The 26,824-nt window shown below is 41.8% G+C and overlaps 1 protein-coding gene across 2 annotated transcripts; it reads left to right on the top strand.

Moving 5' to 3' along the window:
- Positions 1-13,035: 13,035 nt before the first annotated feature.
- CHGB (chromogranin B) lies at positions 13,036-26,041 on the top strand. Of its 2 annotated transcripts, none has more exons than XM_025469363.3 (5): positions 13,036-13,294; positions 17,822-17,865; positions 18,598-18,691; positions 23,079-24,814; positions 25,651-26,041. In XM_025469363.3, the coding sequence occupies exons 1-5, from the start codon at positions 13,246-13,248 to the stop codon at positions 25,732-25,734; spliced, it is 2,007 nt and encodes a 668-aa protein (XP_025325148.3). In that variant the 5' UTR covers positions 13,036-13,245; the 3' UTR covers positions 25,735-26,041. The 2 variants fall into 2 exon arrangements, with proteins under 2 accessions (XP_025325148.3, XP_025325146.3); XM_025469361.3 differs by having other exon boundaries at positions 17,819-17,865.
- The last annotated feature ends 783 nt before the right edge of the window (positions 26,042-26,824 follow it).

The following is a 26,824-nucleotide window of genomic DNA, read 5'->3' as shown; positions in this document are numbered from 1 at the left end:
GTGTGTGTGTGTGTGTGTGTGTGTGCACAAGTGAAGAAGAGGCAGAGGGAGAGGGAGAGGGAGAGAGAATCTTGTGAAGACTCCAAGTTGAGCACAGAACCTGATAGGGGTGAGGAGTCTTGATCCCAGGACCCAGAGATCAAGATCTGAGTTGAAACCAAGAATTGGATGCTCAACCAACTGAGCCACCCAGGCATACCCCTATGGATTTTTTAAAAAATATATTGTTTAAGTAAGCTCTATGCCCAACATAGGGCTCGAACTCGTGACCTTGAGATTAAGAGTCACATGCTTTACTGACTGAGCCAGCCAGCCTCTATTTCTTAAAGTATTTTTACTAAATGAGAAATACACAAAAACATTGTAGCTTATAGCAAATATCCAAACACTATAAAAGTATAAAGGTATTCATATTTATTTTGTTTGCAAGTGTCTCTAGGTTAGCAGCCAGTAGGACCACACGTATGTAGGAACACAACACAGTAACAGCTACACACAAGCAGGCAGATCAAACCATGACAACTCTGAAATGCTCTAGAAATATTTACCTGAATCTTCAATGCCAAGCCTAGTGCTTCCTGTTCTTTCAGTGGATACCCTCAATAGATCCCTTCAGACCAGTATCTCTCTGCTTATGGTTAAGCTTTAATTCTCACAGGAGAATTGTAATACCTTCTCCTGTTTTCCCAATTTCTCAATTTGTTTCAGAATTTGATATCTAGAAAGTACATAAATTGTAAGAAGGGATGCCTGGGTGGCTCAGTGGTTGAGCATCTGCTTTCGGCTCAAATCATGATCCTGGGATTCTGGGATTGAGTCCTGCATCAGGCTCCCCACGGGGAGCATGCTTCTCCTTCTGCCTATGTCTCTGCCTCTCTCTCTCTCTCTCTCTGTGTGTGTGTGTGTGTGTCTTTCATGAATAAATAAATAGAACCTTAAAAAAGTTGTATAAGAGATGCTGGGAAGGAATTCCCTCATGCAAACACTCCACAGCAGCTCCTTAGTGCGTACCACCTCTTATGCCCTCAGACTGCCCAAAGTCCCTTTCTATCTGGTCCCACTAAACCTGCCCTTTCAAGCTTTAGAGAGACACACTCCCTACTAGCAAAACTCCAGTTCTCTCTGGGTTGACTTTAGGCTTCAGGATGGAAGCAATCAGATTGAAGGATTTCATCCTGAGATATGAAGAACTATTATGACTCCCGTGGGGAACAGAAGCATAATTAAGAGAGTGGAGGCATTTCTACAAGTGTGGGAAAAATTGTCCAAGGCATTCCTTCCAAGGATCGTAGAGGCAAATGTTTCCAAGGGCCACATACATGACAAATGGTGGGAATTGGGCGAAATGTAAAGATTACAAAAGTGGTAGAGACTGAATGTGGCCAAACAGGAGAGTGCAAACCTCAATGAAAACTATTCAAATTCAAATATTTAAAACAACCAACCAGTAGAAGCCAAACCACCACTGAGGGCCATGGTGGGCCAGGTTGGGATCTCTGCACTGAATGCTGCTGGTGAGGCCTAGACTGCTTGGGGTAGGTGCACCCTGCACTTGCAGTCACACCTCAAAACAAAATTGAAGATAGTATTTTCTCAAAGGCTAGAATATAGTCAGTGAAATATAGGCATAGCCTTTTATTATATATACCTAATTGAAACCAATTCCAGTTGCTAGGCCAAATTCAGACTCCTAACAGTTAAAATCACAGATTAAAAGATTCTAACCAACCACAATTTAGAAGAAATAATAATAATTTTTAAAAACGAAGAATGCAGGAGCATTTGGGTGCCTAAGTTGGTTAAGTGTCCTACTCTTTATTTTGGCTTGGGTAGTGATCTCAGGGTCGTGACACTGAGCCCCAAATCAGACTTTGCCCTGAGAATGGAGCCCTGCTTAAGATTCTCTCTTTCCCTTTGTCCACCCCCTATGGGTGCTTTGTTGTATAGGACTCATTATATTCCCTACCATTCAATTATTGCACTTATGTTAGGAATGTTCCTTTTTATTAGATAATTGGTTGATTATCCTTATCAGTATAAAAATTCAAACACAATCCTATTATTTCAACTTCAGGCTAGGATGCCAAATAAAAGGCAGGTGTGTGTGGGGGGAGGGGTAAGAGATTCTAACCACCATGGATCTCTTCTGATTGTGATGGTGGTTTCCTTCCATGTAAACCGTCTCAGTGCTTTATAGCATTTTTCTTAGTATGTCTGTGGGTATTTAAAATTCTATTTTTTAAAAAGATTTTATTTATTTATTCATGAGAGACACATGCAGAGAGAGGCAGAGACACAGGCAGAGGGAGAAGCAGGCTCCGTGCGGGGAGCCCAACTCGGGACTTGATCCTGGGACCTGGGGATCACCACTTGAGTCCAAGGCTGATGCTCAACCACTGAGCCACTGAGGCATTCTAAAATTCTATTTTTTAATGACATCTGAATCTTTCTACCAAATCGAGGTGATCTTTGCAGTGCAAAAGGTATTGAACTCTACTTGGATCCTAAAATATCCTTGCCCTGCTTCCTTGATATAAATATTGAGGATTTTAATATCACTATCTCTATCTGTCTCTATCATTTGAGATGTTGAGATGGCTCTTGCCCACCTGAGAGAGAACGTCAAAGAGGTAGAGTGTCACAGGGGAAGGGAGATGAGTGTTAAAAGCCAGACAAGTTTGTTTTTTAAGTTATTAATAGCTATGTGTCCTTGAGTAAGTCACTTAACTTCTCTGAACTTTGATGTTCTTATCTTCAAAATGAGGATAATGAACCAAAAATGATCCCTACCTCATAGGATTGTTTTAAGGATGAACAGAAATGAGGATGCCTGGGTGGCTCAGTTAAGTAAGCATCTTCCTTTGGCTCAGGTCATAATCCCAGGGTCCTGGAATCGAGCCCTGCAGCTGGCTTCCTGCTCAGATGGGAGCCTGCTTCTCCCTCTGCCTCTGCCCCTTTCCTTGCTCCCCCGCTCTCTCAAATAAATAAATAAAATATTTTTTAAAAAAAGGATGAACAGAAATGATGCTGACCATGCAGCAAGCACATGATAGGAATGGAGGAGGCATATAAAGGTCCTCAATAAGTGAATGACGATAGTTCCTATTTTTCCTCTCCTTTAATCTTATGCACAGCCCTACCTTATTCTTTCGTTCATGTAGTTCTGTATTAGTTTCCCAATATGGTAACCTAGCTCCTAATATGGTAACAAATTACCATAACCTGGGGGGCTTAAAACAGCAGACATTTATTGTCTCACAGTTCTGGAACTAGAAATCCAAAGTTAAGATGTCAGTAGGGCCATGCTCCCTCTGAATCCTATTGGGAAGAATTTTTCCTTGCCTCTTCCTACTTTCCGGTGGCTGACAACAGTCCTTGGCATTCCTTGGCATTCCTTCAATCTCTGTGTCTCTCATCACATGCCTTCTTCCTGGGTCTCCTTTGTCTCTGTATCCAAATCTCCCTCTCCTTTTTCTTTTTTTAAAATTAAAACAAATTTTTAAAAAATATTTTATGTATTTATTCATGAAAGACACACAGAGAGAGGCAAAGACATAGGCAGAGAGAGAAGCAGGCTCCATGCAGGGAGCCCGATGTGGAACTCGATCCAGGGACTCCAGGGTCATGCCCTGGGCCGAAGGCAGATGCTCAACCTCTGAGCCACCCAGGTGTCCCTCCCTCTCCTTTCTCTTATAAAGAAACCAGTCGGGGATCAAGTCCCATGTCAGGCTTCCTGCATGGAGCCTGCTTCTCCCTCTGCCTGTGTCTCTGCCTCTCTCTCTCTCCTCTTTGTGTATTCTCATGAATAAATAAATAAAATCTTAAAAAAAAAAAAAAAGGAATAGAGTATAGAATGAAAAAGGCAAATAAGCCCCTGCTCTCATGGAGCTTGCACTCTAGTAGAAGAGGTAGGCAACGAACAAATAAGTAAAATACATATGTTGTTTTACTAGTGGTGATAGGTGCTTTGGAGAACAATAATACAGGAGGAAGAATAAGGGAATGTCTGCAACAGGGGAGGGAGAAGGTTTGGGAAGCCCTCACTGAGAAGGTGGCATTGAAGCAAAGCTCTCAAGGAAGGAGGGGATGTGTGGATCTCTGGCTCTGTATATAGACACAGCAAGTGCAAGGGACCTACGGCAGAAGGATGCTTGGCATGTTTTAGAAACAGCACATAAACTAGCATGGCTGGAGCACAGTGTGCAGGGGAGTGTGGCAGGAGAAGTGAGAGAGGTAAAGGGAGCCAAATCCTAAATGGCTGGTATTCAGTGTAAGGATTCTGGTTTTGTGCATGAGATGGGAGACATTGGAGCACTTTGAACAGAGTAATAGCATGGGCTGAATAGACATTGTAGTGTGCTCTGTGTGGCTGCACTATGTAGGATGGATTATCAAGAGACAAGGGGAGAAGCAGGGAGACCAGTGAGGAAGCCATTCATTTATATAGCTGAGAGAAGATGGTGACTTGCAGCAGTGGCAGTAGGAGTTAGAGTTGGAAATAAGCAGCCAGATTCTGGACATATTTTAAAGCCTGAGTCTTCAGGATTTGCCAAATCCCGATCAAATGTTGGATGTGAGAGGAAGAGGAGTTAAGGGTGACTCTGAGGTTTGTGGCCGAGCACCCAAAAGTACAAAGAGACATCCTTTACTGGGATGAGGTCTCAAATTCTTATCACACATTATGTAACCTTGGGCTATAGTAGAGGTGGCTCAGGAAGGTCAGAGATGGATCAGAAACAAGACTAGTCACAGGAAGTCAGATTCCAGATTGGGCCTGACCAGTAAGAAATATGTGGCCTAATGCTGAACTCTGTGTATCTCTCCTCACAGAGGTTGAGTGAGACCCAAAGACTCAGGCAAGGTTGATTCCACAGGCACAGGGTAAAGAGTGTGAGTTGTGGACAGAGGAGAAGGACAGAGGCAGTCAAAAGACATCTTCCAGATCCTACCTCAGTGGAGGGTGGGCCAGATGCTATCAGGGTTACCAGAGATTAAAACAAATAAAAAAGACTTGTACCCTCTTTCCAGGAGTTCTGGAAGGTCTTCCAAACCATCATCCACTCTGCAGTGTTCACATAAATGTCCACTTCAGCAGCAGTCCCCAACTCCAAAAATGTTACCATGGGAGCTATTGCTTTTATGTGCACCAAGCAGAGTTGGTTCACTGAGTGGGCCATGGCTCTCAGGTAATGTGTGAGCTGAGAGATCCTGAGAAGGTTCTTAACTGAAGTGGGTTTCTGGGGGACCTCTGCACTGTGCTGAAATTCTACTCATAGATTTCCACCCCTCAGAAATCTTTAGGGACAAGTTATTCTGAAATGGTTCCAGGAGTAATATTGGTTTGGAGTCCCCCACCATTCATTAGCACCTTGTAACAGTATATTTTGTATAAGTTACCTCTTCACTCTTAGATCTGACATGGTGGGATGTTAATCATCCTGGAAAGAGAAGTAGATGATGGAAGCTGGCACATTTGGTTGCTTACTCTAGAGGGGAATAACAAGAAGACAGAGCATGGTGCCTTATCTCCCCAAGTTCTTTTGATTTCTCTCTTTTATCTGGAGGGACAAGGATAAATGGAAAAGGGTATGGTAAGGGGAGGATTGGGACCATTGACTGACTTGACATTTTGATGCCTGCTCTGAGGCTTCTGTTACCTCCTTTCCCCCAAATCAAGAAGTAGCAGCATCCAAGAATACCAATGTGGGCTTACCCAGAGAGCAGAGAATAGGAACTTGTGTGTATGATACTCTGTTTCTTATATACTCTTCCTGGTTTTTTTCTCCCTCCACATTCCTATTTTCAAAAAAATGTCCAGAGTATCATAATAAAACTGAATTATTATGCAAATAAATCATTGCTCTAGATTTTGAAGAATGTTGTCTATCCATTTCATGCAGTCCCTGGGTGAATTCAGGAATTGAAGGATTCAGGTTCACTTTTCAGTGACTAAACCATCTCCCTTGAGGTAATTCCTATGCTGCTCTTACCTATCTCCAACATTTCCTTTGACTATAGATTCAGTGAAGTCTTTTGGATGCCCTTTTGCTTCCTCTTCCACCTCTGGGCTGGAAACTGGCCCATGTTCCAGAAGATTCAGGCTCAATGAACCTTGAGGCTTCTGCTTTAGTCTGCAGGACGTAGGGTACCACTTTGCCTCTTGGGTCATATTCCAGCAAAGGTTCTTTCTCTTTTCTTAAGTTAGCTATGAGGTGTGCCTCCATTATACTCCTAGGGGGAAAGGACCAAATTAGGTAAGTGTTCCAATGCTTATTTTCATGCCTGATTGGATCAAATGCCTTCCAAAAGACGAAAATATTGAGTTGAGAATAGTTCATCCATTGGTAATTTATAGTTTCAGAGAGTACCATGTTTATATGGCAGTATAATATCTTTTGGTGCTCTTACCTCAACCTTGTGAGTACAAAAGAGAGAAAAGGCACCTAGAGGAGAGTAAGAAAGAGATGGAGAGCAATCTTTTAATAAAACTTATGAGAAGTAGCCCACCACACACACACACACACACATATATATATACACATATATATATTTGTTACCCAGTACAAAAATATGGGCAATTACATCTTAGGAGGTTTGGGACTGTATGTATTTACTTAATAGTAATGGCTCCTCAAGGACCATTATGAATGATTGGGAAATAAAATATTCATAGGTGTAAAACCAAAATTAGCCTACATGGAGTTTTCCCAGAGTTTACATCCACAGAATACATTTTTGTAGAGAAGAAGCCTGCCTGGGAGCTGATATGCTCTAATATTCACCATAAATAATTAAAAATTCTGCATCAGCAGAAGAATGCCTCCTCCCAGAGCAAAAACAGTTTTAAGTTTGCCAGATCTCTCAGAATCACAGAGGCAGAAACAACTTACCTTTCATGACTCCTGAGGATGAGTGCAGAGAGGAGAACCAGGGGAATTCAGCAGACAGCACAAGAGGGAGATCTCAGAATGGCCTGCAGAGGACTGGTCCGGTAACAGCCATGCTGGCCTGAAGGTGGTGTGACTTCAAGGTTATGACCACCGTTCCTAGCTTGGTGCTGGAAATTCCACAAATTGAGCTACATATTTTGGAATGAGACCAAATTTCAAAAAATCTCTATGAAGAGTGCCATAGAGAGAAGGCTTTTTAATGGGAAAAAGAAAAAGAAGCTGCAGGAATCAAGGTATCAGAGGTGGAGGGAAGTTGCTACTAAGAGATGAGAAGAACCCAACAGCACAGGGCACAGGTCTGGGCATCTCTGCTACCTACTGCTGGGCCCAAGTGCTGGAGGAAGGGAGGGCCATATATCCCAAGCACTTCCACCAGATACCCCATACCCCTCAACAGTTGCCCACAGATTCCCTCCTGCTTCTGGGCTTGGAGGAACTCCAAAATTCATCTGACCTTTTGCATTAGTTCTATCTTATTACAGGCTGTGAATTTTCTCTTTCACTCTGAAACCATCTGCTTTTATCTTTTGGGGACTCCTCAGGATTTCTGGTCCAATTGGAGCATTCCCTCTTATTACTATAACACTCATGTATGTAAACAATGTGGAAGCATTTTTCAATCTTATATTACACATATATCATTTTGAACATACTGAAGTTGGAAGGTACACTCAGGAAAACAGCTTCAATCTTCTCCTACAACTGCCTCTGTCAAATCTCCTTTCCTGATCCTTGAACAATATCTCAGGCAGTAACGACAGCTTTTCATTAACTCTGGACCCTTACAACAGTCCAGACTTCTATTTTTCACCCACTTCAAAGCTCCTCCAGCACCCAGCTGCTGCCTGACTCAGAACCAATCATGGAAAAGAGGGTAAGTCTGGCTCATTCTTTTGTTCTCCTTGTTTCTTTCTTTCCTATCATAACCACCCCCTCCCACAGTCCCCTCCACCCAGCTCCTTCTGGTTTGGAACAAGGCAGCAGATCAAAGAAGACTGAGAAGGGATCAGAGGTCACCAGTGTCCTCTGTAGTTCCCCCAGGGAACCTCTAGATGCTGGCTTGCCCTTTCATAAGAGACCTTTCTCGATTCTTTAGAGTCCTCTATGGTAATCCTCAACCCACGAACCCCTGACAGGGGTGATGCTCCCTGTCTGATCTTTTACAACACCTCTAAGCTACTATCATCAGTACATCCCTGGGTCCCCTTGCTTCATCAAGCAGGGGACTTTTTTTGGGTGGCTTATGACCAGTAACAATCCATGCAGTCCATTTGGCCCAAGGAAAAACTCCAGATGCACAGATGCTCCAGCCACTGTCCTCCCCAGTTTGCAAGCTGCTCCAGCTGACCTCCCACTGCCTCCATCTTCACTTAGCTCTTGAACTCTCAAATAAAATTGCCCTATGGTCTCCTTCCCACTTTCCTCTTCTCCTCTAGTAGCATTATAGGAAATCTTTGGGAGCCTGCAGCTCAGCAAGCATCCAGCTGGGAAATGAGATGTCAGTCTTCCTTCCTGCAAGCAGCCCCACTTTTTGTGAACTGTTCTCTAGGGGCCTCTCACTTGGCTGAGATAGGAAGAAGAATCATGAAACAGTACAGGGCTCCCTATCAAACATATTCTTTCTCCAATCAGTCCCCTTTGCATTTTTAGTTCTCCCTCACAGATGTTGTGATAGTCACTGTGCCAGTTCACTGTGCCTGTTAGTGAGTCCCGAAGAGATGTACCTGACTCCTCCTTGGAAGAGGTGGACACTTAAAGCCCATGTTCCCTAGTTATGAGGCTTCAACCAAAAGTCAGACATAATAAGAAAAATTATATTTAATGGTCTGTAATAGGTTTGTGAATATATGTGTCATCATTCAATTTCCTCCAGAAGTTGACCCTGAGATAAAGAATTTGACTGGAAAGAATTTATTTTGGAGATATTTCTAAGAAACAGAGTCAAGCAGTGGAGAAGCAAAATAGGGAAGGAAAGGCAGCCCCAAAGAGCTTGCTATCAGGAAAGTTCCATTGTGGATAACTAAAGCTTAGTCCCACTGAGAAACTCTTAGAGCCTATGTGAAATACACACCTCAGAGGGATCTGGGAATCTGGGGGAAATCTCAGCATTCTGTAGATGTACATTTGCAGGGCAGCAGTTTCCATGGTACTGCCATTTTCCTGACATGCCTTGCTTTCTCACCCTCCTCTGCAGACCTGGAGTCTACCCTTCACCACTCCCACCTCTTCTCCCTGACTGGCTGATGAACTCTGCTAGAGTAGATGGAGCACATTTCCTTTTGCCACTAATGTTGGGATTAACCATGTAATTTGTTGTAGGCAAATATGCATGTACTACACAGAGTGCTTGACACGTAGTAAATATTTATATATGTTAATGAAATTAATTAATGCGTTTGGAGAGAAAACCAAAATTTAGTACCTGTATTGCTAGGTGATTCTGACCTATATGCCATTCACTTGTTTGTTTTCTGGTTCCTTGCACTATTCTGTATCATTGGAGGAATTGTTCCTTGCAAACTACATTGCTCAGGCTTCCCTGTCAGTCTTACCCAGTTATGTTCAGCCAATAAGAGGCACGGGTGCTGAAAGAAAAGGGAAGCCAAGATAATTCTCCCCCTTTCTCTCCTTGGGAAGAGGATGATGCATTGGTAGCAGTGGCTGCTTCTCTTCTTTGTTTCCAGCTCCTACCAGACAATCTTTCCTCCATGGCCCCAGAATCTGCCTTCCTAGCCTGCAGAATTTCCCACTTTTTACCAAATGGCCCATGTTTCTGGGCTCCAGTGAGGACACAGCATTTCTTTATCCTTCCATTCCCTAGGGATGTAGCAGCTGCCTGCATTTACTAATCTCTGGGATTCCTCTTGTTCCCCTATTTGCTCTTTCAGCTTTCTTAATCTCTATGTATTTTTTCCTTATTAAATTCCTTCTAAGGGTTTCATTTTCCTGGCCAGACCCTCATGGATAACCTATTTCAGGAGCCATGTACAAAACGATGGTTTATTCTAGACCCTGGTTCCTAAGGGAGATATGTTTTCCTCCTTAATTTTTCTTTGAAAGCATTCCTGACAAATGGCTTCTTTTCTTCTCCTGTGGTAATAGTATTTTATGCTACTTAAGATTATATCCAAAGTATTATCAGTAATGAAAAAGCTAAGCCTGCCCAATATCGTGAAGATATCAGCTGCTTCCAAATTGATCCATACATTTGATTCAACTCTTATCAAAATCCTAACAGATTTCTCACATGGCAATTGGCGACTGATTCTAAAATTTGTATGAAAATATAAAGGCCAAGACTAATCAATGCCCTCCAGAAGAAAAACAGGGTGGGAAGACCTTTTACATCAAATAGCAAGACTTATTAAAAAGCTGTGGTGGGGACGTCTGGGTTGTTTAGTCGGTGAAGTGTCTGCTTTTGGCTCAGGTCATGATCCCAGGGTCCTGGGATGGAGTCCCACATCAGGCTCCCTGCTCAGCAGGGAGTCTGATCCTCCCTCTCCCTCTGCCTGCCACTCTCCCTGCTTGTGCTCACTCTCTTGCTCTCTCTCTCTCTGTCAAATAAATAAATAAAATCTTAAAAAAAAAAAAGCTATGGTGATAGAGAAAGTGTGATACTGCTTCAAGGATAAATAGAAAAATGAGACAGAATGGATCAGTATTCTGGAAGAGTCTAGAAACATACCTATGCACATATGAACTCTAGGCTTTGTTTCTTGTTTTTGTTGTTGTTGTTGTTGTTGTTTCAGTGACACTACACAGAAGGTGAGAAAGGATGGTAATTTCAATAAAAAATTCTCAGGACACTGAGAATTAAGTGCACGTTAAGTGGCAACGTGGTAAAAAGTGTGACTATATCTAACTCATGCCAGGTTTATTCTAAGCTCTGGTTCCGGAGGAAAATATTGGTTTTCCCCTGTCATTCCGCTTTGAAAGAATTCCTTGGAAATGCTCTTTCCAAAAGCTTTTCTTCCCCCCTAGTACGTGGTGATCTAAATGCAAAAGGCAAAATAATAAAAAGTTTGTAAAATAATGAGAATGAAAAAAAGTAAGCCTGAATATAGGAACTGGCTGTGGGCCAATTCACAATAATGAAAAGACTGTTCTTGATGGGTAATAAACTCAGCCCAAGCCCTGTCTGAGAAGCTACAGAATGACGTTAACGTTTTTAACCCTGTGTTTTACAAGAGAGCAAGTCAAAAGGGAAATTGCTGAAACACTGGAATGTAGATGCTCCTGGAAGGTGCCAATTTCTAGGTACTATTGGCAATTGGTGCCTTTTAAACAGCAGTTGGAACCCTTATACAATTTTAATAATAGCCAAAGAATTTCCCCTAGATCAGCACCCAAGGAAGGGCCTTCCCTCATTTTTTTTTGTATCCACTTCTTTCCAGAGGTTTTATATAGACTCTCTTGTGCCAAGAATATTATTTTCTGTTTGTTTTAAAACAATATCAGATTTCAGAAAAATGAGAAATAGTATTAAAAATTCCTATATACCTTTCACCCCAATTTCCCAAATGTTGCCCTTAGTGTTCCCTCTTTTCCTCTCCCTAAATTTTTCTAAAACATTTAGGGGTAAGTTGTACATATGACACCACTTTATCTCTAGCTATTTAAACATGCATTTCCTAAAAAACAAAGACATTCTCTTACATATCCATAGTACAATTCTCAAGATCAAGAAATTAATATTGATACAATATTTATCATGCAATCTACAGATCTTATTCAAATTCTACCAGTTGTCCCACTAATATCCTTTTCAGGACTATTCTTTTAAATATTCTGTGGCCATGGTCTCAGGGAAATCATTCCCAGCTTTTCAAGATGTAGTGCATGCATAAAGAATTTGAGCGTCATTGGTTTTCAGGAAAAAAGACACTGAAACTTCCGTTAGCTGTGCATGCAGACATCTGCCTTCCCTAAAAAAAAAAAAAACCTCAAATGAAGGTTCACTCTATTGCCCAAAGCCTGTGTTATCAGAGAAGATTCTGGATTGTTTCATTTGGTGTTTCATTTGCCTGCTTCTTTTTCCTGATTCCTCATTAGGCCGAAAGAACTCATTTAAAAAATATCCTGGAAGATGTTTTCACCTTCTTCTCGCACATAATAATGAAATACCTTCCTATTTTGTTTTTAAAGCGAGAAAGGATGCACAGTGCTTATGGGATGTACTAGACTAGAGTCTACAAGCAGTAGACTCTAGTATTTCATTACCCACTCCTGTCCCTAGGCCTCTGTTATAAAGGAGTAATTAAAGGCCAAAGGGTGACTACCTAAATAAATGTCCATCAGAAAGGGGACTAGTTAAATAAATTCTAGCTAATACAGTCAATGTAATATAATGCAGCCATTCAAAAAAAAAAAGATAAAGCTGTGTATGTTTCAAAATAAATTAATGCTAAACAACAGAAAGTGGTTAAGTAGTATAGACTCTGCAGAGGATAATTAGGGAACCTGGGGAAATAGAGGTAGAAGGGAGACATTTATATTAAACCCTATGTTATGTGTTCAGAGGGAGAGAAAGACAGAGAATCACAAATAGTACATAGGTAGGTAGGTAGGTAGGTAGGTAGACACAGAATAATGGGTAGGTAGACAGATTTAAAACTAAAAATGTGAAGGAACAGCAGGCTTCATATTTTCCAGCTGCATCTTTTGCTTTTAAAGCCCTTATTTCTTTTGCCACGTCCCCCCACCATGTAGTCCTCTTCAGTTAGCAGGAGTCTTATCCTCCGCTGGGCAGTAAAGACACAAAACAGACTTAGCCCTAGACACATTCTCAACAAAACCGCATACCATACACAACCTCAAACACACGTTTTCAGGTTTGGAGGTGGGATGGACCAAGATGACCAAGCTTGGGCAATCTAAGAGGGACCTGCGTCTCTCCTCTCGCGTCACATTTGCACTCTCTCCTCACCCTTTCATTCCTACGCCCGCCTTACTCCCCAGCCCCGCTCCAGACCCCAAGCACCCAGGACACTGAACTGGGTGTAAATTTCCTTCTACTTGCGCCGAGGCCCGCGGGGGGGTGGGGGTGGGGGTGGGGGTCGTGACGTCAGTGCTGAGCGAGGGGGCGCCGCCTCCTGGGTGGGTTCCCACCCCTCCTGGCCCTGCGGGCCCGGCTCGGCTTGCCCTTTAAAAGAGCGGGTCCTGCGCCAACCGCGCCACACCGCGGGGACCTGACACACAGCTGCTTTCCCGGAGCATCTTTATCTTGCCTTCTGCCCGCATCTCACTCACAGGTCCAGCCGCCATCCTCTTCGTGCAGATTCGGGCAAGCGGAGCCATGCAGCCTGCAGTGTTTCTCTGCCTCCTGGGAGCTGCAGTGGTGGCCGGTGAGTGGGCTCCGCGGGCTGATCAGCACCGCGGACAGCGCTTGCCGCGTTCTCTCGGCCGCTGGGGACCGTAGGCTTGTAGATAGATACTGGGGGAGAGGAAGGGTTGGGTGGAAGATTTCTCCTTCTTGCTTGAGATGATTAATTCCCGAAACTCTCTGCTTCATCGTCTGACTTGGAAAAAGCCAGAGGGCTTCCTAGCCCAACCAGAAGAGTCTCAGTTTTTTTCATATTTGAGTTTTTCTGTAGATAGAAACGTGCCTGTGCCTCCAAGGAAACCCCACATTTTGTGCTTACTTGTAAAATGTCACGCTCTCTGCCTTCTCTACCTGTCTAAAGAGATGCTCCCAAAACCTTAATATGTAACTGGAATTAAGTATCTGTTCGGTTTTTTTAAAGCCAGGGAACTACGGAGACACAGGAGTACTTGTATTAGTTGGCACCTGGGATATAATTTCCCTTATTATTATTATTTAAACATGAGGAGATGAAAGTAAGTCTCGTATGTATTTAAGATATCATATCTTTTTCTTAACATATTCATCTATGTGTGTGTGTTCATGTATATGTATGTACAAGTTTAATGTCATTTTGGGGGGTATTTTATAGTTCCATTTCTGAGAAGAGGTAATCTCATACCCAAATCCATCCATTTTTAAGTTATTAATGGAAATTGCAGTAGATATTTTGACTTTTGTACTTCAAGAAAATAACAAGGATAAAATAACCACAAAGATATCCTTGAAGAAGTAAAAAAAATCTTTTTAGTCAATTGGGAGAAAGAAATTTTAAGTAGTAGATATTTGACAGTATCTCTTTATGTATGGAAGATTGTAGGACTAATCTTTCAAACTACTCTGAATCTTGAAGAAATTATCTCTGGAGATTTGAAAAAATGTGTGTGTGTGTGTGTGTGTGTGTGTGTGTGTGTGCATTGAAGTAAAATCACTAGACCACTGAGAAGTATGTATGCTATCACCAGATTAAACTGGAGACTTTCGGTGGCTGTTTTAATAACCTCATAGGATATTGTTCTTATCTGAGATTGAGACTCCTAACTGGAACTGAAGTATTGCCATCCATGAATATGAAGCTTTCATTGACAGCAATTGCTAGATTCCCAAATGTAAAGACACAAAATGAAAGCCAGTGGTAATTTATTTTCTTGCAAGCCACATACATTCAGAAATTTCTAACATTCTTGTAACTTATAAATTGCCTATAAGTGTTCTTAAAGAAAACTAAATGAATATTTAGAGTCCTTTCCGGTCAAAAATATTTTCAGAAAGAAATCACTTAAAATGCTACAGCTATACATTGTGCTTTAGACTGCAAGACAGTGTCATTTGTGAGACTTACTTAATATAGTGGCAGAACATTTAGAGATCCTTTATGCAAGAGAATATTTTAAGAAGGGCTCATATTTTAATATCGGCTAAAATAGATATTATATTCTTTAAAAAACTATTGAACTGTAATTCACACACCATAAAACTTTTAAAGTGCATAATTTAGATTCACAGATTCTGTAATCACTATCAAATGTCAGAAGTTTTTCATTAGCCCAGAAAGAAACACCTATGCCCATTAGCAGTCATTCCCCATTTCTGTCTTCACAAATGCCTGGAAATGAAACATGGTAGCCGTCAAGCAAAGTTTATTATCTAGCAAAATCACAAGACTGAAGAAAACCTCAGGAAACCATCTGGCTCATTTCCTACCCTGAAGAGCTTCTGAAGGGAAATCCATACCTTTCTATAATAGCTACTGGGCACTCTAAAAATTTAATATGAGTGAAGTAGTTATGTGACACCCATATTGTACAGGGTAAAGTAGTTTCTGCCCAGATGAGGTTGCTTAATTTTTTAAATTATAGCTATATTTTTATTCTGGAATCAAACCTTAGTTTGATAGTCTTGTGGTATATAATACTTCAGAAATTATTTTCAGGTTTATCATACAATATAATTTGAAGATTTTCTACCGCCTGACTATTTCACTTTTAGAATCCTTGGGTTTTCTTTGGTGCCTCCTGAATCTTACTTTATACAAAAATAAGTTAAACTACTTTTGGGGATTTAATGTGTCTTTGGCTAGTACTTTGCTGTCACAGATTCAGTTGGAAGAAATACAGAACTTAAATGTCTCACTGAGATGCATAATGCACTTTTATAAGGAGACCTTAGTTCCTTTCCATCAAAAACAGGTCTGAAAAAATCTCAGTCAGAGAAACAGGACTGTCCTGCAATAACAAACATGAGCTATAAATTATTTAGAGCGATAAAGAAAAATATTTCTGTCTGCCCAAATCTGATGACTATTAATACTTTGGCAATGTTAGTAGTTAATAAAAACACTGATTTCACATTTAAAAAAATTTGTTCAATTATTTTTTAAGGATTTTATTTATTTATTCATGAGAGATACACAGAGAGAGGCAGAGACAGGCAGAGGGAGAAGCAGGCCTTTCACAGGGAGCGCAATGCAGGACTCGATCCCCAAACGGGGGATCAGGGCCTGAACCAAAGGCAGACTCTCAACCGCTGAGCCACCTAGGTGTCCTCTGATTTCACATTTGTGGGGAAAAAAGTTGTTAGAAAGAAACTGTATTACCAAAGAAGGTTTAATAAAGCTAGATTTTAAAAAGGCACCTTCTAGTTTATGAGAGGAGTAATTCTCTGTTATTTCTTTCTAGAGAATTTTACAGATTCAGGTGCAAAGAAAAAGTGCCACAGTGGGAATGTTCCCAAATAACAGCCATTTGAGGGATAAATAATGGCCCAGCATACTGAAGCCTGGGTGCCAAAGGGAGGACATCTGGATCTTGTCTGAAGTACCTTTTAGAAAGATTTTGGGGGTCTTCTTACCTGTTCACCATTTCTTAAACTGGTTTACAAATGATTTTAATATGCTGGATAGCTTTGGGCTTCTTGAAACAATTGAAGTAGATCCCTGGCCATGTTTTAAAAAAGGAAAATTCAGTAAGGTGAGTACATGAAATAGGTGCTTTATTTCTAGATTGAGCCCTACGATCTGTAACTGATTAGAGGCAGGCAGTTAAAGAGGCTTGGAGAGCAAACATTTTGTGAGGAGAGGTCAGGTTGCTGGTTAAAAATAAACTACATTTGAGTAGCTTTCATCTCTGATGTCTGAGAGTTTTGCTCTTGCTCCAGCTAGCTCTTCTCTTGCTCAAGGACCTAGAATTTCCTGCACTGAGCTTCTTCAGCCAAAATAGCAGTTGTCTACTCCAGGGCGTACCAGGAGAACTGTGGAGATGGGCCTACATGTAAATGCTTTAGCTTCTCCAATAGAAAGGGCTTAGACAAGAACAAAGTCAAAGTGAAAGATGAAAGAAATCAAAGCAGCTTGGAGAAAAAAGCGGGGGGGGGGGTGCTTTGTAAAATTAAAAGCATCTAAAACATCTCCTAAGAGGATAAAGTATTTGAATTGCTGGTTTAAAACAAGCAGAGCTTCATGAAATTTAATTTGAATAAATTAAAATTTATTCTTTTAAAATATCTTCATAAGCCAGTTGTTAAAAACCTATTTGTACATGGTATTATGGACTTGATGCTGTACTAGTAGAATGAGATCCCTTCCCTGCTCTTTACACATGGCTGCAGACAACATGGGGAAAAGGAAACAACACTGATATAAGCAAGCTTGTTCATGCAAAGGAGTGGGGGTAAAAATTAGGTAATTAGTGATATAAGATAATCGCAACCATGTCTCTAAAAATAAAGTGAGTTTTGGGAGGGGATAATTTATTAGAGACAGGACTAGGTAGAGGATAGGCAGAAGAGCTGAGGAGGGTACTCTAGTTTCATTTAAACTAGGTTTTAAAAACTTTTTACTTAAGTATAATATACATTTAGAAAGCTGCACAGGTAAGTATACAGCTTAATGAAGTTTTCACTGAGTGAGCACATTTGTATAATCAGTGCCCTCATCAAGAAACAGAATGTTGCCAGGGTACCTGGTTAGCTCAGTTGGTTGAGCATCTAACTCTTGGTTTTGACTCAGGTCATGATCTCAGGGTCATAGTATCCAGCCATGCTGTGGGCCCTGCGCTCAGCAGGGAGTCTGCTTGAGTTTTTCTCTCTCTCCTTCTGCCCTTTCCCCCACTCGTTTTCTTGTTCTCTCTCTCTCAAATGAATAAATCTTAAACAAACAAACAAAAAGAAATAGAACGTTGCCAGTATCTCAGAAGCTCTCTTTGTCTGTGGTCTGGATTTGAATTATACTGCATATAAGATAGCATTCATTTCCAAATCATGTTTAAGACACTGCTAGGGAAAACATCTGTGTGTGTGTGTGTGTGTGTGTGTGTGTGTGCGCGTGCGCGCAACTGGGGCAATTATGGCTCCTGAACTAATTTTCTTCAACTATCTCCATTCTGCTCAGCTGTGATTCTGCTCCTCTCTCCAAATAATGTACGGAACGTAGGGGTAATTTTGTGAGTGTGGGGTCACACAACTTCCAAAAATCAACTCAAGTCTTCCCATTTCTTTTTCTCCTTCAAAGCAGTCAGTTCTGTGCCAGTGGATAACAGGAACCACAATGAAGAAATGGTAAGTTGGATTGGAAGTCTAGAATCTCCCACTACTTACCATACCAAACCAAAGCAAAACAAAACAAAAACAAATGACAGCCACAAGAAACCTACAACATAGTCTTACAAAGCCAGGTTTTTATCCCTGAGGGAAGGGTGGCAGAGAATGTCCTTTCTGCCCTGGGGTCTCACTTCCTTCCTGGATGTGTTTAGTGCCCCCTGAGGGTAGCTGTCATCACCATTTTCCTTCCAACCTGCAAGAAATGGATGTTTGTTTTTTAAGATTTTATTTATTTATTTATTTATTTATTTATTTATTTATTTATTTATTTATTTATTTATGAGACAGAGATAGAGACAGAGAAAGAGAGCAGAAGCAGGGTGAGGGGCACAGAGGGAGGGCCTCCCCCGCTGAGCAGGGAGCCTGATGTGGGGCTTGATCCTGGGACTCCAGGATCATGACCTGAGCCAAAGGCAGATGGTTAACCAACTGAGCGACTCAGATGCCCCAAGAAATGGGTGTTTATTTCTCTTCTCTTGTGAAATCTTGACCCAATGCTGTTTTGCATTGTTCTGTGGAGAAGACTGGGAGATTTCACTGTGGTCCTATAACTCTACATTTCTGCCCCAAGGATTCCACACCAGTCTAGGCCACAGAGCCAAGCCTCTTGCTACAGCAGCTCTAGGTTGAGTTAGTGTGTCATCCTAGTGACACCAGCTTTTGCCAACATGCTTTTGGGTCTCCCTCCAGGTGACTCGCTGCATCATTGAGGTCCTCTCAAATGCCTTGTCAAAGTCCAGTGCTCCACCCATCACCCCTGAGTGTCGCCAAGTCCTGAAAAAGAGTAAGTGTCCTACACTGCAGGAGATTTTTGTCTCTCACATGGTCCTTCCTCCTGCTCCCTCTACTTCACCTACTACTTTACCTCCAAATGAAAGGGGGCAGGGGAGGGCATAATGAAATGGAAAGAATATAGGCTAGACTAGGATCTGGGGAGACAGAAGATACGACTTCTAGTCCCACTCTGCCTCTTCATAGCTGTATGGCCATGGGGAAAGATCTCTTGACTTTCTGGGCTTATTTTCTCAAAGTAAAGTGAGGGAGTTGAACTCAATGATAGCCTTTGATATATCTATCAGTTCTTAAATTCCTTGGTTCCAGAGTTTGGATTTTTAGAACAGGTTTTCATTTGGGTGGAGAGAAGTGTGGGGAGTGCTGGTTTGTGATTAGGTAGCAGGAGTTAAGTATTCTGGAAATGTTGGGAGATGAAAGGATAGAAAGAGAACTTAAAATTATTTGCCTTCTGCTCTTCTGACAGTGAGAAGTTAGAAGCTTGAAGGATGACTTGGAAACTTCTGTCCTCTTTACATGACAGATTGCTCAAGCCATTTTAATGTAGAGCTGATTAGAATGGGAGGTACCGCCAAATGGTGGAGAACTAGAGGAGGAAAGGAGAAGTGGAACATCCAGTGAGTCAGAGCTATGACCTTCTGAATCTAGAGTGGGATTTTCTATACAAATTTCAACAGTAATGCAAGCGGTATCCACTGGGAGTTGACATTAAAAGACCAGTTTTATAAAACTATGCCGTCTCTTTTATGCATGAAATCAAACTGATTCAAACAAATCCAAAAACCACTGTTCTCTCCAACAGTCTCTGCTTTTAAATTTTTAGTTAGGCTGGCAAGACTAGATTTTTGTTTTCTTGTCACTTCCAAAATCTCTTATTGCAAGATAATAGTCTCTTGCTATTGCTGCACATGAGCCCTCATGCATAAAATGGTAAAAACAAATATTGACAACTGACCAAAAGACTGACCTGGCAGGACTCAATCCACCACTGGGGGCTTCAAGGTAATCACAGATGTGGGGACCTGAGCCTCCATGAGCCCCATGAACAGTGGGAGGAAGCTTCCCTATCAATCCCAGCTTACACATGTTTTTCTGAATTTCTCCCCAACTTTCTTTTCCAGCCATTACAGGGAATGAATACAAACAGAATGAGTCTTCAGGCAGAGACTAGAGCCAGCTCCTCTGGACAAACCTCACTATCTCCCTTCCCCTTCCTTCATTTACCAGATAGATGCAAAAGTGTGGGGCCTGCCATAGTAGGTCATCAAAGAACTGTGACTGCTTAGGAAGAGCTGTTGAATGCAGGGCCCTGCTTAACTGTCAAGATCAGACTCAACCTTTATATTGTGGCCATAGTGATTCTAGCCTCTGTTATCACTGACTGTGCCCTGGGGCCATTTGATGTCTGTTGAGAGAGGCCCAGGGAAACTGGCTAAAATCAAATGACTCATGTCTATCGGACCCTGGTGACACTACCCAGAGAACTATATATAATGCTGAGATCAGGAGGGTTTAAGAGCTCCTCTGGGCTGCAGACTCAGACAGCAGCCAGGGCCTGACAGCATAAGGAGTAAAGCAGAATAGGAAGTGACTCAAAAACTAGAGGATACATGTCCTTCTGGGTGGGAGTGGGGGGCGGGGGGTGGAGGGCAGATGTTTTGTAGCTCCAACCCTACTCTGGAGAAATACAGACTTTGTTATCAGATTTGGGATTTTTTAAAAGAAGTTAAAATTTGGATTTGTAAGCAATATCTCCTGGTACTTAGTATTTGCCTCTGAATTTGAAATGAGGTAAAATGAGATTTAGGGCAACCAGAACTCACCTCTGGGTTACCAGTTTGTGGCTTCTGCCTGATTCTAGTTTTCTCTCCTGCTGATATGTCTTAAACAGAAGATCAGTTGGAGCTTTTCAGCCAGCTGGATGGATGGATTGATTCTCTCTCCTACCCCTTGCCCATCTCCATCCCCACTCCCCATTCTCTCCAGGGTGTCTGTGGAGCAAGCATACACTTATTGGGTGAATGAGCACTTGGGGGAATAGAGGAGAATCATTGTTTTATGGCGTGAAGAGACCTTAGGGAATACATAGCCCAATTTCTTAATAGGCATAAGCCTCTCTTTGTCCAGGTTAATCTTGTCATCCTTGCAACAGAGTTAAGGATGGAAGGTACATTTCCTCCTTTTTTACTTGAAAGTAAGAATGAGCTTCATACCTTGGTTTTACAGATTGACAATGACTATGTGTTGCTAATCACAGTCCTCTTCTGATCGCACCTGCAGGGACTTAGAGCTAAATTTAGGAGGAAGTGCTAAGACTCAGGCACAAGCTGCTACAGAGAGCACAGAATTAGCTGGGAAAAAATAAAAATACTCTGTTACTGACCAGTAAGCAGTAGGAAAGGGGTGGCACAGCGCCTGCCCTGGAAGGCTGAGACCCTGTCTGATTAGGGCTATGTCAGCTTACCTGTGCCTACCTGGACGACCTCACTTGCTTCAATGCTGCACTGGCTCTTCAAAGACAAAATCCCTGGGGAGGGACCAGCTCTCTGGATGTGAAAGGTCAGAGACATTTCAGTTGATTCACAAAACATGAGAATGTTATCATGCCAGGCTAGGATTTCAGGAGAAAGGTACAGACCATCCACTATTTCTTGAGTATTTTTCCAATGACCATTTTTTTCCATTTTGCAAATGTCAGTTCAAAATGACTCATCAGTGCCATTTCGTAGAAATATAACGTGAACCACAAATATAATTTCATATTTCTTTTTTTAAAGATTTTAGTTATTTATTCATGAGAGGCATAGAGAGGCAGAGACACAGGCAGAAGGAGAAGCAGGCTCCCTGAGAGGAGCCCAAGGTGGGACTCAATCCCAGGACCCTGGGATCACATCTTGATTCAAAGGCAGACTGACCCACCCATGCATCACTAATTTCACATTTCTTAGTGGCCATGTTAAAAAAGTAAAAAGAGATAGGAGAAATTAATTTTAATAATGTATTTTATTTTTATCCAATATATTTTATTTAGTAAATAATTTTTACCCATCTAATAGATTTGTGTATATATATACTTATAAAGTTTATCTTTTTTTTTAATAATCTCTACACCCAATGTGAGGCTTGAACTTACAACCCCAAGATCAAGAGTCACATGCTTTTCTGACTAAGCCAGCTAGGTGCCCCCACACCCAGTATATTTATAATATATATTACCCAATACATCCAAAATATTATTTCAATATACAATCAATATGAAAATTTGAGATATTTTGCAATTTTTTCATACAAAGTCTCAAAATCTGGTAGGTATCTTAGACTTATAGCTCATCTCAGTTTGGACCAGCCACATTTCAAGTACTCAGGAACCATAAAGGGCTGGCAGCTCCCACAACAGACAGTATAGATCTAGACCCAGAGCTATGAGGGGCCTTGGCTTCAGGAGTTCTATATGAACTCAGTGACATAAATTGAAATTCAAGCCTTTCCAGCTAACAATCAGACAATGCTAGCTGCATGTCTTCTTTCATGAAATGCTCTTGCATTAAGGAGGATTTAGTAAAGGAGGTATTGACATTTGGAAGAGATAGGAGAGAACACATTCAATTAAAATATCAGTTGTACCATCTACTGTTGACTAATGAAACAAAGATAACTCAGTATACTGATGTTTATCTTCAACATCTGAGAATACGTTGGGCAGATGGGATCTGAGTGATGGAAGAAATGGTTCTTTCTACTGGTATGCGGTTTTCTCAGGGAAGAAATATGCACCCTTCTTACCACCAGTTACTAGGTTACATGGTCTCTTACTGCTACATTGAGTCTACACAGTTGATTAGATTAAAAGGCTGATAAACTAATAATTTAAAATTTTAAATCCTCCATTGATACTTCCTCCTGATACTTCCCATTTTGGCTATTTAACTTTATTTAGTTGGATTTTAGTTAGAGCTATTTACATAAGGCTAACTTTTTAATCCTTACTCGAACAAATATGGAAAGAAGGGTCCCTAATTATACCTCTCTGAGTCTCAATGTCTTCATTTGCAAAAAGGAGAGGCTGAAATAGATGAATTCTAAGGTTTCTTCTGGTTCTAAATTCTAACATTTCATAAATCTCTATTTGGATTTTAATTTGATCACTAGTACCAGTGAGACATGCTGGTTGAGTGTTATGGAAAAAGTAAAAGTAGAGTTTATTATTAAACACAACTAACGAGCTTTCATCCCATTTTCTTTCAAAAGGAGTCTGACTATACTTTTTATTAACTTTAAAAAGTATCCAAGTGATTTTTCAGGTCCTTCAGTTTTGTAGTGCTCACTGAGGCTGGTGCACAATTCTGAAATTACACTTAAGCTTCTTTATTTTCATATAGGTAGAAAAGAGGTCAAAGATGAAGAGAAAAGTGAAAATGAAAACACACGGTTTGAAGTAAGATTGTTAAGAGACCCAACTGATGCCTCAGATGCCAACAGGCCTTCTGGTAGGGAAGAAGCAAGACCCCCAGGAGAGGGGGGCACCCAAGGCCCGACAATGGCAGACACAGAGGGTGGGCACAGCCGAGAAGGAGCAAGTGAATCCCAAGGGGACCTATACCTCCCTGACAGCCAAGTCTCTAAAGAAGCAAAGACACACTATTCTGAGAAAACTGAGGAAGAGGACAGGAAGGAAGAGGAGGGGGAGAAATATCAGAAAAGGGAGCATGGAAGAGATGGCAGTGAAGAGAAAAACCTGGAGGAGCCAGGAGAGACACAAAATGCCTTTCTCAACAAAAGAAACCAGGCTTCAGCTAAGAAAAAAGAGGAGTTAGTGGCCAGATATGGTACACACTCTGCCAGCACCCCTGAGGAGAAGACACACAGCAGAGAAAGGAGTAGCCAGGAGAGTGGAGAGGATACAAGAAGCCAGGAGGAACACCCTCAAGAGTCTAAAAGCCCAGTTGGGAGCCGGGAAGAATCTGAGGAAAGTGAGGAAGATACTGACCCTGAGGTGGACAAACGACACTGGAAGCCAAGACACCACCATGGGAGGACCAGGCCTGACAGGTCCTCTCAAGAAGGGACACCTCCCTCTGAGCAAAGAGGACACCTCCGTGAGGAATCCGAGAAGTCAGACATGGGCATGGCCAGCTTAGGGGAAAAGAGGGACCACCATCCAGCCCACTACAGGGCTTCAGAGGAAGAACCCGAATATGGGGAAGAAGTGAGGAGTTACCAGGCTCCCAAGGACCTGGAGCAAGGACAATATGGTGGCAGAGGAAGTGAGGAGTACAGGGCTCCAAGGCCTCCCAGTGAGGACAGCCAGGAGGAGGACAAGAGAAATCCCCCCGGCTCAGAGTTTGACCACACGGCCCACAGATATAATGAAGAAAGTGAGGGAGAGAGGGGCCATGAGGAGGAACACCACCACAGAGCCAGGGGAGGGGGACCAGGTGCATATTCCATTCCAGACAAAGAAGAAAAACGGTTCTTGGGTGAAGGATACCACAGTGTTCAAGAAAGCCCAATGGACAAGGTAAGGAGGTATCCACAAGGTGAGTGGAAAGAGCAGGACAGAAATTACCTCAGCTATGGTGAGGAAAGAGGTGAGGAAGGAGCCCAAGGGAAGTGGCAGCAGCAGGAGGACCTGGAAGATGCTAAAGAGAGCAGGGAGGAAGCTAGGCTTCAAGGTACACAGTATGGTCCTCATTACACCACTGACAAGAGGAAGAGATTAGGGGAGCTGCTCAACCCATACTATGATCCTCCCCAGTGGAAGAGCAGGCATTTTGAGAGAAAAGACAACATGGATGACAATTTTCTTGAAGGGGAAGAGGAAAATGGGCTAACCTTGAATGAGAAGAATTTCTTCCCAGAATACAACTATGATGTGTGGGAGAAAAAGCCCTTCGAGGACGATGTGAATTGGGGATATGAGAAGAGAAATCTCTCCCCCAAACTGGATCTGAAAAGGCAGTATGACAGAGTGGCTGAACTGGACCAGCTCCTTCACTACAGGAAGAAGTCTGCTGAATTTCCAGACTTCTATGACTCTGAGGAGCAGATGAGCCCACACCATGCAGCAGAGAATGAACAGGACAGGGCTGGCCAGGGAGTTCTGACGGAGGAAGAGGTAACGTGTGGGGCTTTTGTTTAAAATTAAGATGGTTAATATTAATGTCTTCAAGACTACCTGAAATTAATGTGGTGAAACTGGTGGGAATTAATTACCTTGAGAATGTATCCTCAGTAAGAGAGTGGGGACAACCTCTGGGTTTGAGTTCCATTGTCCCTGCCCACTTACCCTACTGCAGTGCTTCCCAACCTTGGCTGCACACAGGAATCAGCTGCAGGGCTTGAGTAATTACTGATGTTTTGGATCCACCCCCAGGGATTCTGTCTATTTGGTGCTGGGTGCTACTTGGGCATCAGGATTTTTCAAAGCTTCCAGGTGGTTTCAGTGTTCGGCCAACGTTGACAACCCCAATTTGGTATCTTCCTGGTCATTTAACTTTTCATCACTATTTCACAGGATAAGAAGGAACACATGATATAGAAATTAGTTGCTTTAGTCTTCCTTTATCAGCTATTGGACTATAAAAATTCATTTACATCTCAGAGAGTTAACGTGATTAGAACGGTTCCTGCCTAAACAATGATTTTTCCTAATTTGATTATGCTGGTTGCTGTTTCTTAAACTTGAATGTGCATCAGAATCTCAAGAGATTTCTAGCCTTCAGAGTTTCTGATTGAGTAGTTTGCAGGTGGGGCCCAAGAATCTGCATTTCTGACAGGTTCCTTGGTGATGCTGATGCTTCTGATCAGGGAACCACACTTTGAGAACCACTGATGTAGGGTGTCTCATATGGCTTCTGATATCAAAAAATTCCCTTCTATTCATACTCCCTCAGACCACAATAAAATTTATTGATCTGGGACCTCATGCCTCCACTTTTCTGTATTTTCTAGGAAAAGGAACTTGAGAACCTGGCTGCAATGGATATGGAACTACAGAAAATAGCTGAGAAGTTCAGTGGTAACCGAAGGGGCTGATGGCTGTTGGAGCAAAGGGCGGTTTTAAGAAGCAGCCCTCACATTATTTTCTGCCACTTCACTGAAAGACACCATTTATTTACCCAAAAGCAGAAAGTAGAATTTACTGTTCATTCAATGTTTGACACACTGGAAATGCTTTAATTTATGCCAGAATGCTATTGAAAATATGAATAGCATGACTTGTAGTATATTCTTTCTCTTGAAATAGACATATTAACATGCTTGTGATAATGATTGTGCTGTCATCCTTGAAAAAATATGTTTGTCTTGGTTTGAAATAATAAAAGATTCACCTGAGGCCAAAGCTTCATGTTCTTAGCCTTCTTTGGGCTAACAAGGAGGAGTGTGATTTTCAAATCCATTCTCTAAAGTAAATTTTAAAAGATAGCACTAGGATTTGTTGGTCTTTGGATGCAGAATTGGGGGGGGGGGGAGGGAAAGTGCAAAACTTTGAAGTAAAAGAATGTCCAGGATATAAAGCGAAAGAGTACAAGAAAAGACATCTTTTTCCCTAGAGTAAAGAAAGATTGTTAAATAGACTTGAACAATCTATTTCAAAAGTGACCATAAGACATTTACTTTTTAAATTCTATTATCTGGAAATCTCTGAGAGTAGCCAACTAAGGATCATTTTTCAGGGCTAAGGAAGAGAGAGCCTAGATAATGGGATAACTTTGGACTGGGAATCAGAACATCTGGGCTGATCCAGACAGATCCCTGGGCCCTCAAGGCCTGATTTTTACTGTGTATAAAAACAGGACTCTGATTCTTTTTTTTTTCTTTCAAGATTTTATTTATTTATTCATGGGAGACACAGAGAGAGAGGCCGAGACACAGGCAGAGGGAAAAGCAGGCTCCTTGCAGGGAGTCCGATGTGGGACTCGATCCCAGGACTCCAGGATCACGCCCTGGGCCAAAGGCAGGTGCCAAAACCGCTGAGCCACCCAAGGATCCCAACAGGGCTCTGATTCTATTACTAAGTAGTTGTATGACTTTGGACAAGTTGCTTTCCCTCTCTGGACCTCAGATTCATCAGTAAAACAAGGATATCTGCCTCATTGGATTGTTACGAGGATGATATGAGTAC

Source organism: Canis lupus, chromosome 24 (genome assembly GCF_003254725.2).
Source record: "Canis lupus dingo isolate Sandy chromosome 24, ASM325472v2, whole genome shotgun sequence".
Classification (NCBI taxonomy): Eukaryota; Metazoa; Chordata; class Mammalia; order Carnivora; family Canidae; genus Canis; species Canis lupus.
This window is presented reverse-complemented; position numbering and strand designations above follow the sequence as displayed.